This window comes from Musca autumnalis, unplaced genomic scaffold (assembly GCF_047663935.1).
Source record: "Musca autumnalis isolate F117 unplaced genomic scaffold, ASM4766393v1 scaffold_4, whole genome shotgun sequence".
In the NCBI taxonomy this organism is placed as follows: Eukaryota; Metazoa; Arthropoda; class Insecta; order Diptera; family Muscidae; genus Musca; species Musca autumnalis.
In genome coordinates this window covers 225,934,477-225,947,790 of record NW_027411977.1, presented here as the reverse complement: position 1 = coordinate 225,947,790, position 13,314 = coordinate 225,934,477, and the positions used below count along the sequence as shown (strand labels likewise).

The window sequence follows — 13,314 nt, the reverse complement described above, 5'->3', positions numbered from 1 at the left end:
TGAGGTTTTTGATTTCCTTTTTTTTGCTGTGGTGATGCTGCTGATTAACAAAACATTTTAGTATATTTTTAGATTTTTTGACTAACGGTTCCAGAGATATCGCGCCTTGAAAAAGTCAAATTCTGTAAAAACTATATGCAAAGAAATACTCATAACTTCTTTAATATTGGTCCAAATTGAAAAAATCATTTTTGTATGTTTTGTTGTTTTATCAGCTATTAAATAAAAAAATCCAACAAAAATTGCACAGTGGGATTGGATGCTATTTTCGCGATTTAATATTTAAAATAAATTTTTAAAGATTTTTTTTGAAGCATAATTTTTTTAAAGATATTTTTTTGAACTGTAGTTTTTTAAAAAAAAAAATATTTTTTTGAATGGTTGATTTTTATAAAAAAAATTAATTATTAAAAAAATATTTGTTTGGAAATATTGTTTTTTTAGAAGGCTAGATTTTTATAAAGAAATATTTTTAAAGCGCGTATTGTTGCAAATAATTTGCAAGTATTTTTTCTGAATCGTCGATTTAATAAATACATTTTTTGAAGCGTGGATTTTTTTAAGTAATTTTTTGAAGCGTGGATTTTTTTAAGTAATTTTTTCTGAAGCGTGGATTTTTTTAAATACATTTTTGAAGAGAGGATTTTTTAAGTATTTTTATGAAGATTGATTTTTTTCTATACAATTGTTTTGATGCGTGGATTTAAAAAAAATAATTTTTTGAAGCGTGGAATTTTTTAAACATTTTTTTGCAAAATTGGATTTTTTTTAAACAATTTTTTTGATAAAAAACAATTTTTGAAGCATGAATTTAAAAGCAAAAATAATTTTTTTGAAGCGTGGATTTAAAAAAAGAAATAATTTTTTGAAGCGTGGATTTAAAAAAAATATTTTTTTGAAGCGCAGATTTAAAAAAAATAATTTTTTGAAGCGTGGTTTAAAAAATATTTCCTTTGAAGCGTGGATTTAAAAAAAGAAATATTTTTTGAAGCGTGGATTTAAAAAAAAAGAAATATTTTTTTGAAGCCCGGATTGTTGCAAATAATTTTTCAGAAGCGTGGATTTTTCTAAAAATATTTTTGGAGTGTGGATTTTTATACCCTCAGCCTTTAGGCTAAAGAGGGTATTTACACTTTGATACGACCAAAAATGTGACTCATCGAAATAATGGTTTTAGACCCCAAGTATGTTTGTACGATATCCGTTTCAGACAATTTTGAGTAGATCTAGCAATGTCCGTCCGTCTGTCTGTCGGTCTGTCTGGCTGGCTGGTGCACACGATAACTCTCGAACGGATCAATCGATTCGGTTCAAATTTTGGGCATCGAAATAGTTTGTCCAGATTTGATTTAAGTTCGAATATGAGCCATATAGGTCCACTCCTTCAGGTACCTCCCCCACAAATGTTCAAAAATTGTCGCAAAACTTGTGCGCACGATAACTCTTGTAGGGAATAACCGATTTGGTCCATACTTTGCATATTGTGAAACCTCTACGAGAGATAGATGAGTTTCCAATATGGACTCAATCGGCCCACTCCTTCGGGTACCTCCCACACAAAATTTCGGAAAAATTCAGTTTAGGACCTGGTCTCGAATCGCTTTGATTTTTGTATACGCAAGTTGTATTCGCTGTCCTCTATACGACGCTGTAAGTTTCATTTGGGGCAAGTCCATACTTCCTGAGAAAATAGCCTGAAAGTTACAAAGAACCCTATGACACCGTGTGTAGTGGTTGGAGCGCAAGATAACTCTCGAACGGATCTGCCGATTCGGTCCAAAAATGTGGCCTTCGTAATATTGTTTCCAAACTTAGTTTAAGTTCGTAGATAAGCCATATCGGTCCACTCCTTACGGTACCTCCCCCACAAAAGTTCGAAAATGTTCGGAAAATTTGTGCGTACGATAACTGTTGAAGGGAGTAACCGATTTGGTCCATACTTTGCACATTATGAAATTTCTACCAGACCTAGATGAGGTTCCAATATGGACTCAATCGGTAAACTTCTTCGAGTACCTCCCACACCAAATTTTGGAAAAGTTCAGTTTAGGACCTGCTCTCGAATCGCCTTGGTTTTTGTTGTATCATCTTGTATTCGCTGTCACCCATACGACGGTACAAGTTTCATAAGGAGCAAGTCCATACTTCCTGAGAAAATAGCCTGAAAGGTGCAAAAAACCCCTATGACACCGTGTGTAGTGGTTGGAGCGCAAGATAAATATCGAACGGATCTGCCAATTCGGCCTTCGTAATATTTTGTACAAACATAGTTTAAGTTCGAAGATAAACCATGTCGGTCCACTCCTTCAGGTACCACCCTCACAAAAATTCAAAAATCTTCGGAAAAAATATACTCACGATAACTCTTGAAGGGAGTGACTGATGTAATCCATACTCTGCACATCCTAATATATTCACCAGATATAGAACAGGTTCGAATATGGACTATATTTGTCCACTCCATCCGCTACCTCCCTCACAAAATTTCGGATAAGTTCACTTTAAGACCTGCTCTCGAATCGCTTTGATTTTTGTTGAAGCGATTTGCATTCGCTACCTCCATTAGGACGGTAAAAGTTTTTTCAGGGGCAAGACCATATTTCTTGGGAAAACAGCCCGAAAGGTGTAAAAACCCCCTATGTCACCATATGTGGCGGTCGGAGAGCACGATAACTCTCGAACTGTTCAACGGATTTGGTCCAACATTTGGTCTTCGTCATATTATATCCAAACATAGTTTCATGGGGCAATAACGGTTCACACCTTCCGGTATTTCTCCCCAATATTTAAAAGATGTCACTAAAATGCTAGGACGATATCACTTGAATGGGGCAACCAATTTGGTCCAAACTTTGGATCTCCTAATATTTTGTCAAAATTTAGTTTAACTTCTAAAATGGCCCATATCGGCCCTCCCTAAGGGTACTGGCCCTACAAAAGTTCAACATTGTGTCTTAGTGCAGTTAATTCCTTATCCACGTTTTTGTCGGCAAGTTCAAATGTCCAAAAAGGGCCACAAAATTCTGAAGAGACCTTCAATACATTCGATCTGTTCGGAGGTAAAAGTTTCGCTTCACATTGGTTGAGGGTATATATCTGTCGGCAAAGCCGACTGACACATTTTTAGTTGTTTGAAGCGTAAATTAAAAAAAAAAATATTTTTTAAGGGTAATTTTTTTTTTTTAAAATACTGTTTTTTTTCGATTTTTATAAAGAAATATTTTTTTTAAAGCGCGGATTGTTGCAAAGGTGTTTTTTATATATTTTTTGAAGCGTGGAAAAAATAGTTTTTTCAAGCGTGGATCTAAAAAAACTTGAAACGGGGATTTAAAAAAATAATAATTTTTTTTTTAAGCACGGATTAAAAATTTTTTTTTGAAGCCTGGGAAAATATTTTGTTCAAGCGTGGATCTAAAAAAAATTTGAAACGGGAATTTAAAAAAAATAATAATTTTTTTGAAGCGTGGATTTAATAAAAATTAATATTTTGAAGCGTGGAAAAAATAGTTTTTTCAAGCGTGGATCTAAATAAAATTTGAAACGGGGATTTAAAAAGATAATAACTTTTTTGAATCGCGGATTTAAAAAAAAATATTTTTTTTGAAGCGTGGATTTAAAAAAATAATTTTTTTGAAGCCCGGATTTAAAAAAATAATTTTTTTGAAGCCCGGATTTAAAAAAATTGAATTCTTTTAAGCGTGGATTTAAAAAAATAATTTTTTTTGAAGCGTGGATTTAAAAAAAGTAATTTTTTGAAGCGTGGATTTAATGAAAAATTAACTTTTGGAAGCGTGGATTTAAAAAAATAATTTTTTTGAAGTGTGGATTAAGAAAAAAAAATTGAAGCGTGGATTAAGAAAAAAATTTGAAGTGTGGATTTAAAAAAAAAAACATTTTTTTGAAGCGTGGATTTAAAAAAAATTAATTTTCTTGAAGCGTGAATTTAAAATTTGGATTTAAAAAAAAACTAATTTTTTTGAAACGTGGTTTTTAAAAAAAAAAATTTTAAGCGTGGATTTAAAAAAATTAACTTTTTGAAGCGTGGGTAAAAAATATTTTTTTGAAGCGTGGATTTAAGAAAATTACCTTTTTAAAGCGTGGATAATAAAATTTTTTTTTTTGAAGCGTTGATTAAAAAATATTTTTTTTGAAGCGTGGATTAAAAAGATTTACTTTGGCAGTTTTGTTGTGATGTGTGTTTACTTTTTATTTTTAAAGTAAGCCCGATTAATCACATATTTGTTGTTTTCAAATTTTAAAACCAACAAGTTTTTTTTTAACGTTTCTGTTGTATTCGCATTTAAACGAATTCGTCGGTCACATTTATTCTTGAGCTCTAGTCGTCATAAAATTGGGGAAGAGTTCTTTGCTTCAATGCAAAGAACAAGCGTAAAATCTAATTTCAATTCCATGTTCGTAAAATATTAGCTACATTCTACAATGTTATTTGGTGCGTATACATACTGTCAAAACTTATACGACATGGTGTTTCATACCAAAACCTATAATCCGGGACAAAATTAAGGCGTCTAATGTGAAAATCGGAATCTTGTGTATTCTTACAAATTAGTAAACGAATTCAGTACTTTCCAAGCTCTTTTATGGAATGGGAGACCTCAGATGAGGTCTTCTATATAATAGCAGGTCTTCAAACGAGGTCTTCTAGAGCGTAGGAGGCCTTTTAAGAGGGTTTCTAGGGAAAATGCAGTCTCATAAGTGGTCTTTTATAAGAGATCTCATAAGAGGTCTTCTATAGAAGTCTCCTCTTTTACAGGGATCTTTTGGAGAATATCCGGTCTCATAAGTGATATTCTATTGAATAGGAGGCACCATTAGATGTCTTTTAAAGAATAGAAGGTCTCATAAGAGGTCGTCCGGAGAATAGGAGGTCGCATAAGCTGCTTTTTTAATAATAGGAAGCCTCATAAGTGATCTTCTAAGTAATATTACATCTTATAAGAGTTTTTTTTTAGAGAGAAGCATGTCTCAAGGGAGGTCATCTAGAGAATAGGGAACCATGGTAGAATCTTATCTATAAAACCTCATGAACGCCTCAGCACTTCTTCTATAGACTGTGATCTAAACTCAAAAACTTCCAATAATTTCCGCACATATTTTTTTCAAATCTTGCCTTCTTTTTTTCCTTTCCTTTTTTCATTATGGTTTCTTCAACCTTGTCTTCTGTCTCCATTGATTTTTGTTTCTATAATGCTAATAAAATTTTTTGGTTATGTTGCTGTTGTTGTTTTTTCGGACATTTACCTTTTTTCTGCATTTAAAATTTTATCCGGCGGTTCTATGTTTTTGCCAAAGAACGAAATATAAAAGACCATGGCGGTGGTAGTGGCGATGAAGCGGCGGCGGCTGATGAAATTCTTGAAGTTATTATTGCTGCCGAGGTGGTAGTGGTGGTGGTGGTGGTGGTGATGATGGGGGTATCAATTTTGCTGCGATGAAGATCTATAGTTGTCGCTGTCGTTGCTACGGTATCGGATGTTATCGTTGTTTTGTTGTTAGTGGCAGCGGTGTTATTGAATTGTTAAAGGGAGGGAAACCGGTAATAGGATCACTCGCTCACTATTGAAAGAAATTAGGTTGAATACCAACGGAATCAAATAACAAACGAGTGATTGAGTGACAGACTGATGGACTGACTGATGGACTGACTGCTAGACAGTCAGCCAAGAAGCAACACAACTGTGTGTGTTTGTAAATATCTCCACAGACAAGTCCAATTAGCTTGGCAAATAGAGGAAGGCTTGCTGGCTCGGGGCCTTTTTTGTTGTTATTGGTTAAAAATTTGTTACTGTTTATTTTTTGTTGTTGTTTTTTTCAATATTTTTGCTAAGTTTAGCACAACTACGAGTTCTGCTGATAAGTTAAAACAATGCAGGTGTCTTTTTGTCGCTGATGTCGTGTTTGTGGGTCGGAGTAGTTCTCTTTTAGGTAGTTGACAAACGACAAAGATGTTGTCGATAATGATGATGATGTTCTCTTTGGCTGGGTGGCGGACTGATTGACTGACTGATAATGATTTGTTTTGTTAACACTTGCAGAATTTTGTTGTTGTTGTTGTTGCTATTTGTTTTGTTGATTACTTCGACACTTTTTTCTTGTTTTTTTTTTCTTTTTTTATTTCTTTTGTATTTGTTTTAGCGCGTTATTTTTAACTACTTATTCATCATAATAGTTGTCTCACACAGCTGCAGAAAAAAAATCAATTTCATTTTGTTAACAATTTTTGGAATTTTTGTTGTTGCTGTTTGTTTTTTTGTTTTTAAATGGCTTGACTGATTGGCGAGTCTTTGTATTTTCTTTTAGTTAATGTCTCTGCCGCCGTTGTCGTTGTTTGTTTTCATTCGTTTTTGATAAAAAACAACAATGAAAAACACACGCAAATTATGCATGTAATTATGGTCATATTTACAGCGAGCGGTGGGAAAATAGCACAGGTGGTCTCATAAAAGGTTTTTTTTATAGAATAAAAGCTATCCTAAGAGGTTCTCTAGAGTATAAGAGGCCTCATAAGAGGTATTCTATAAAATACGAGGCCTCTAAGGGGTCTTCTAGAGCATATGAGGTTTCATAATAGGTCTTCTATAAAATGGGAGGCCTCATAGGAGGTCTTCAAGAGCATAGGGAGCCTCTTAAGAGGTCTTCTAGATCATAAGAGGTCTTCTATAAAATAGGGGACATCATAAGAGGTCTTGTATAAAAATAGGAGGATTCATATGAGGTCTTCTATAAAAAAGAGGCCTCACATGAGCTCTTCCATAAAATAGGAGGCCTCATAAGAGGTTTTCTAAAAAATAGAAGGCTTCACAAGAGGTATTCTATAAAATAGGTTGCCTCATAAGAGGTCTTCTCAAAAATTAAAGACCTATTAAGGGGTCTTCTAGAGCATAGGCAGCATCTTAAGAGGACTTTAGAGCATACGAGGCCTCATAAAAGGTCTTCTATAAAATAGGAGGCCTCTTAGGGGTCTTATAGAGCATAGGGAGCCTCTGATGGTGTCTTCTATAGCATAAAAGGCCTAATAAGATGTCTTCTATAAAATAAGAGGCCTCATAAGAAGGCTCCTTAAGGAGTATTTTAGAACATAGGGAGCCTCTGAAGATTTCTTAGAGCATAGGGAGCCTCCGAGGAGGTCTTCTACAGTACAAGAGGCCTTATAAGTGGTCTTCTGAAAAATAAGAGTCCTCATATGAGGACTACTATTAAATAGGAGGCCTCATAAGAGATCTTCTATAAAATAGGATGCCTCATAAGAGGTCTTCTAGATCATAGGGAGCCTCTTAAGAGGTCTTCTATAGCATAAGAGGTCTCATAAGTGGTCTTCTGAAACATAGGAGGTCTCATAAGAGGTCTTCTAAAAAATAGGAAGCCTCTTAAGAGGTCTTCTAGGTCACAGGGAGCCACTTAAGAGGTCTTCTAGGGCACAGGAAGCCTCTTAAGAGGTCTTCTAGAACATAAGAGGCCTCATTAGTGGTCTTCTAAAAAATGGGAGGCCTCTTGTAGGGGTCTTCTAGAGCATAGGGAGCCTCTTAAGAGACCTTTCAGAGCATAAGAGGCCTAAAAAGAGGTCTTCAGAGCATAGGAATCCTATTAAGAGGACTTCTAGAGCATAAGAGGCCTCAAAAAGAGGTCTTCTATTAAATAGGAGGCCTCTTAAGGGGTCTTCAAAGCATAGCAATCCTATTAAGAGGACTTCTAGAGCATAAGAGGCCTCATAGGAGGTCTTCTAAAAAAATGGGAGGACTCTTAAGGGGTCTTCTAGAGCACAGGGAGCCTCTTAAGAGGTCTTCTATAGCATAAGAGGTCTCATACGAGGTCTTCTGAAATATAGGAGGCCTCATAAGAGGTCTTCTAAAAAATAGGAAGCCTTTTAAGAGGTCTTCTAGAGCACAGGGAGCCTCTTAAGAGGTCTTCTAGAGCATAAGAGGTCTCATATGTGGTCTTCTGAAATATAGGAGGTCTCATAAGAGGTCTTCTAAACAATAGGAAGTCTATTAAGAGGTTTTCTAGAGCATAGGGAGCCTCTTAAGAGGTCTTCTAGGGCACAGGGAGCCTCTTAAGAGGTCTTCTAGAACATAAGAGGTCTCATAAGTGGTCTTCCGAAATATAGGAGGTCTCATAAGAGGTCTTCTTAAAAATAGGAAGCCTTTTAAGAGGTATTCTAGAGCATACGGAGCCTCTTAAGAGGTCTTCTAGATAATAAGAGGCATCATTGGAGGTCTTCTATAAAATCGGAGGCCTCTTAGGACTCTTAAGGGGTCTTCTAGAGCACAGGGAGCCTCTTAAGAGGTCTTCTATAGCATAAGAGGTCTCATACGAGGTCTTCTGAAATATAGGAGGTCTCATAAGAGGTCTTCTAAAAAATAGGAAACCTTTTAAGAGGTCTTCTAGAGCACAGGGAGCCTCTTAAGAGGTCTTCTAGGGCACAGGGAGCCTCTTAAGAGGTCTTCTAGAACATAAGAGGCCTCATAAGTGGTCTTCTGAAATATAGGAGGTCTCATAAGTGGTCTTCTGAAACATAGGAAGTCTTTTAAGAGGTTTTCTAGAGCATAGGGAGCCTATTAAGAGGTCTTCTAGAGCACAGAGAGCCTCTTAAGAGGTCTTCTAGGGCACAGGAAGCCTCTTAAGAGGTCTTCTAGGGCACAGGAAGCCTCTTAAGAGGTCTTCTAGGGCACAGGGAGCCTCTTAAGAGGTCTTTTAGAACATAAAAGGCCTCATAAGTGGTCTTCTAAAAAATGGGAGGACTCTTGAAGGGGTCTTCTAGAGCATAGGGAGCCTATTAAGAGGTCTTCTATAGCATAAGAGGTCTCATATGTGCTCTTTTGAAAAATAGGAGGTCTAATAAGAGGTCTTTTGAAAAATAGGAGGTCTCATAAAAGGTCTGCTATAAAATAGGAGGCCTCTTAAAGGGTCTTCTAGAGCATAGGGAGCCTCTAAAGAGACCTTTCAGAGCATAAGAGGCCTCATAAGTGCTCTTTTGAAAAATAGGAGGTCTAATAAGAGGTCTTTTGAAAAATAGGAGGTCTCATAAAAGGTCTGCTATAAAATAGGAGGCCTCTTAAAGGGTCTTCTAGAGCATAGGGAGCCTCTAAAGAGGTCTTCTAGAGCATAAAAGGCGCCATAAGTGGTCTTCTGAAAAATAGGAGGCCTCCTAAGAGGTCTACTATAAAACAGGAGGTCTCTTAAGGGGTCTTTTAGAATAAAGCGAGACTCTGAAGAGGTCTTCTAGGACATAAGAGACCTCATAAGTTGTCTTTTGAAAAAAAGACGTCATAAGAGGTTTTCTAAAAAATAGGTGGCCTCATCTACGTAATGCAAGGCCTTATAAGATGTCTTTCAGAGCATAGCAGTTCTTATAAAAAGCCTTCTAAAGCATAAGAGGTCTTCCAGAGAATAGGAGGCCTCATAAGAGGTTTTCTAGAGAATGGAAAGCCTCCTAAAAGGTTTTCTTGAGAATAGGAGGCCGCATAAAAGGTCTTCTGAAGAATGTAAGGCCTAATAAGAGGCTTTCTATAGAATAGGAGGCCTCACAAGAGATCTTCTATTGAGAAAGGGGCCTCATTAGAGGCCTTCTATAGAATAGGGGGCCTCATAACAGGTCTTCCAGAGAATAGGAGTCTTCATAAGAGGTTTTCTAGAGAATAAAAGCCTTAATAAGAGGTCTTCTATAGCGTAAGAGGCCTCATAAGTGGTGTTCAACAGTATAGGAGGCTTCATAAGGGGTATTCTAGAGCGTAGGAAACTTCATACGTGGTCTTCTACTGCATAGGAGACCCTTATATGAAGTGTCCTAGTTCATCAGGAGCCTCATAAGTGGTCTTCTTGAGCGTATTAGCGCTCCTAAGTGGTCTTCTATAGCGTAGGAATAAATAGAGCATGAGTTCGAGGTCTTCCCGAGCTTAAGGAGCCTTATAATAAGATCTTCTACAGTGTATGAAATCTTATTAGAGATTTTCTAAAGAATAGGAGGCGTCATAAGTGGTCTTGTACAGCATAAGAGGCCTCATAACAGGTCTTCTAGAGCATAAGGGGCCTTGTAAGAGGGTTTCCAGAACGTAGGAGGCTACGTAAGTGGTTTTCTAGAGAATCTGACGTCTCATAAAAGATTTTCTAACGAATAGGAGGCCTCATAAAATGTCTTCTGGAGTATATGAGATCTCAAGAGAGGTCCTGTAGAGAAAATGAGTACTCATAAGAGGCCTTCTAGAGCATAGGAGACCATAAAAAATAGCATGGGAGACCTCATAAGAGGCATCATGCGAGGCTTTCTAGAGCAGAGGAGAACTCATAAGAAGTCTTCTGCAGCATGGGAGAGCTCAGAGGTTTTCCAGAGAATATGAAGCCTCATAAGAGGTTTTCTAAAGCACAATAGGCCTCAAAAAGGATTTAAGAGATTTTCTAAAGAATAGGAGGACTCATAAAAGGTCTTCTAGAGCATAGGAGATCTCATAAAAGGTCTTTGAGACAATAGGAGGCATCATAAGAGGTATTTTAGAGAAAAGGAGGCCTCATAGAGCTCTTCTAAAAATTAGGAGGAATCATAAGAGGCCTTATACAAAATAGGAGACTTCATAACAGGCCTTATAGAGAATATGAGAGCCCTTCTAGAAAATAGGAGGCCTCATAAGAGCTCTTCTAAAGTATAGGAGACCTCGTAAAAGCCTTTCTATAGGATAGGAGGACTCAAAAAACCCTACAGAATAGGTGACCTCGTTACGGGCTTTCTATAGAGTAGGATATCTCATGAGAAGCCTTCTATACAATAGGAGGACTCATAAGAGGCTTTCCATGGAATAGGAGGACTCAGAAGTACCCTTCTATAGGGTAGGATTACTTATAAAAGTCCTTCTAGACCATAAAAGATCTCATAAGAAGTCTTCTATATAATACCAGATTAACATTTAAAGTCTGATATATGGTTAGCTTAGTTGCTATTTTCTTGCCCTCAACTGTTTTTAGGTACTAAAATTCGACTATGATTTTGCTATTGTTGTTGTTGTTTTGCTTTTTGCCCACTTCACGTAGTTTGGTGGCCAACAAATTGGTCAAAATAATTTACCATGTACTTTGGTATTCAAACAATAATTTCTTGTTCACGACCACAATTGAGGCACGCACACTCACACAGACAGACAGATGTTAAGACACCAATCACGATCACGGGTAGTAACATGAAGAGAGCACGCAAGCGTGCAATTGTTTTTCAATCATTACCGAATGACGTCGTACGCCAGCACTTCTGTCACCTGGTTTTGTTGTTTCTTTTTTTTTGGTGAATGAAGGAAGGAAAGTTGGTTGTTTGTACAAACAATTAAAGAAAGATTTGAGTGAAGGTTGAAAAAGTGTGGAGGGGGTGTTGTTTCAAAGAGAAGAGTTGGTTGCATATTAAGTCATTGAAGGTTGTTGGTTTGTTTTTGTAGTTGCCTTAATAGGAAATGGCGCGTAGTTAATGGTAAAAATAATGTTTTTTATTATATGATAACGTTAAATAATTAGACAAATATAATCAGAGTTGTTCTAAATTATTTTTCTATGAAATTTAAGGTGTATAACAGTTAGTATAACAGTTTATAAAACTGTTATACAAAGTAAATTGAATGCAATTTAATACGTTATGTCTTATAGACATGTTTCGTGGACTCTTTCAAAGTATATCAGTTAGTATAACAGTTTTCGAAAGTGTTATATAAGCTAAAATGCGGTATATATTAAACATCATAATCAGCAATGTTTTTGATGTGTGTTTTAGGCATTTCTATGAGTATAACAGTTTGTATAACAGTTTTCATAACTGTTATACAAACTGTTATATTTACAAAAATTAATTTAAAATGATTCTAGAATATCTGTAGATAAAATTTTCGCTTTAATATTTGAAAATAGTTTGTTTTTATACCAATGTATGAGAATTTTCGCTAATCGGAGCGTCTTAAAACCCACTAATAACAGTTATTCGTAGTTACATTCAATTCATCCACTTAGTGATCTATAATTTTGTGTTTGATGTATGTTTTAGGCAATTCTATGAGTACAACAGTTTGTATAACAGTTTTCATAACTGTTATACAAACTGTTATACATGCAAAAATTGATTAAAAATTATTCTGGAATATCGGTAGTTAAAATTTTCTTTTTTAATATTTGAAAATAGTTTTTCCATTATACCATAATATGACAATTTTCGCAAATCCGAGCGCCTTAAAACCCATTAATGACAGTTAATTGTATTTACATTCAATTTATCCACTTAGGAATCTATAATTTTGTAATTTTTCAAGCATCCATTGCCTATTGACATACTTTTGTTGTTTCTTTTTTAAGTAAATATCTTTAATCATTTGTGATGGTAACCATCCATTCCTCTCCACCTCACTCACAAATCTCTTAACTCATAAAAAGCACAATTTGCGTAGGTTGTTTATATATAAAAAAACTAGTATTAAAAAAACAACAACAAATGTTTGGTTTGGTTGGCAGCTAAAAGCATCTGCGCGCGCCTTCCACATTAGCTGCGTCTGCTGCTGTTGCGGTGGCATTCTTTTGAAGAGTTGCTGTCGTTTGCGGTTGTTTGGTGGAAGCTTTATGGCCTTACGACAAAAAAAAATTCTATTGAAATTTATTTTTAATAAATCACGGGGTTTAGTGGTTTATTTTTTTAACAATAATACTGATATAACAGTTAATTCTTTCGAGACGCCACATGGAAATATGTTTGGGAAAAAATAAAAACCCGTTTTGATCTTTGGAATGAGGAGAATGAGGACCATTATTCCACAGAAGACCACTTGCGAGAGGTCTAATATTCCGGAGAAAACATTTTATGAGGTTTGTTATTTTTTTAATTATCACTTATGGGGGTCTCCTAAATACAACTATGTCTAGACGAGTTTCTCGCTTCTCACAGGGAACAGCTAAGTAGAATAAAATTTAAAGCATTCGCTCATCATCAGCAAAGTCCATTCAAACGCGTTACATAGAAACTATCTGCAACTTTGCTCCGAATAATTATAAAGGTGTTCCTTTTGATTTTTGTAAATTTTTAATTATTAAACGATTAGGGTCTTTTAAGGCCGGGAGCATGTACAGTTTTGTAGAACTGTTTTTGAAATCAACAAAGCATGCGGTCACTGTGTGATTAGGGTATATATTTAAAGATAAGAAAAACTGCATAACGCAAAAGGCCTCCTAATCCAAAAAGGCCACTTAGTATACAGAAGACCACTTATGAGGCTTACTATGCTCTTGAAAACCTTTGATGAGGTCTTCTATTTTCTAGAAGACCTTTTACGAGCCCTCCTA

General features: G+C 35.7%; 1 protein-coding gene across 6 annotated transcripts in view; it reads right to left on the bottom strand.

Annotated features, from left to right (window-relative positions):
• wnd (Mitogen-activated protein kinase kinase kinase 13 wallenda) overlaps positions 1-13,314 on the bottom strand; it is a 96,776-nt gene that overhangs the window by 31,844 nt on the left and 51,618 nt on the right. For 5 of the 6 annotated variants that reach the window (XM_073987695.1, XM_073987697.1, XM_073987696.1 and 2 more), the window contains exon 2: positions 5,263-6,203. The exons of the other annotated variant lie outside the window; for it this stretch is intronic. In XM_073987695.1, coding sequence (XP_073843796.1) covers positions 5,263-5,333 — 71 coding nt within the window. In that variant the 5' untranslated portion in view covers positions 5,334-6,203. The remainder of the gene's footprint in view (positions 1-5,262; positions 6,204-13,314) is intronic. 6 annotated transcript variants of the gene reach the window in all.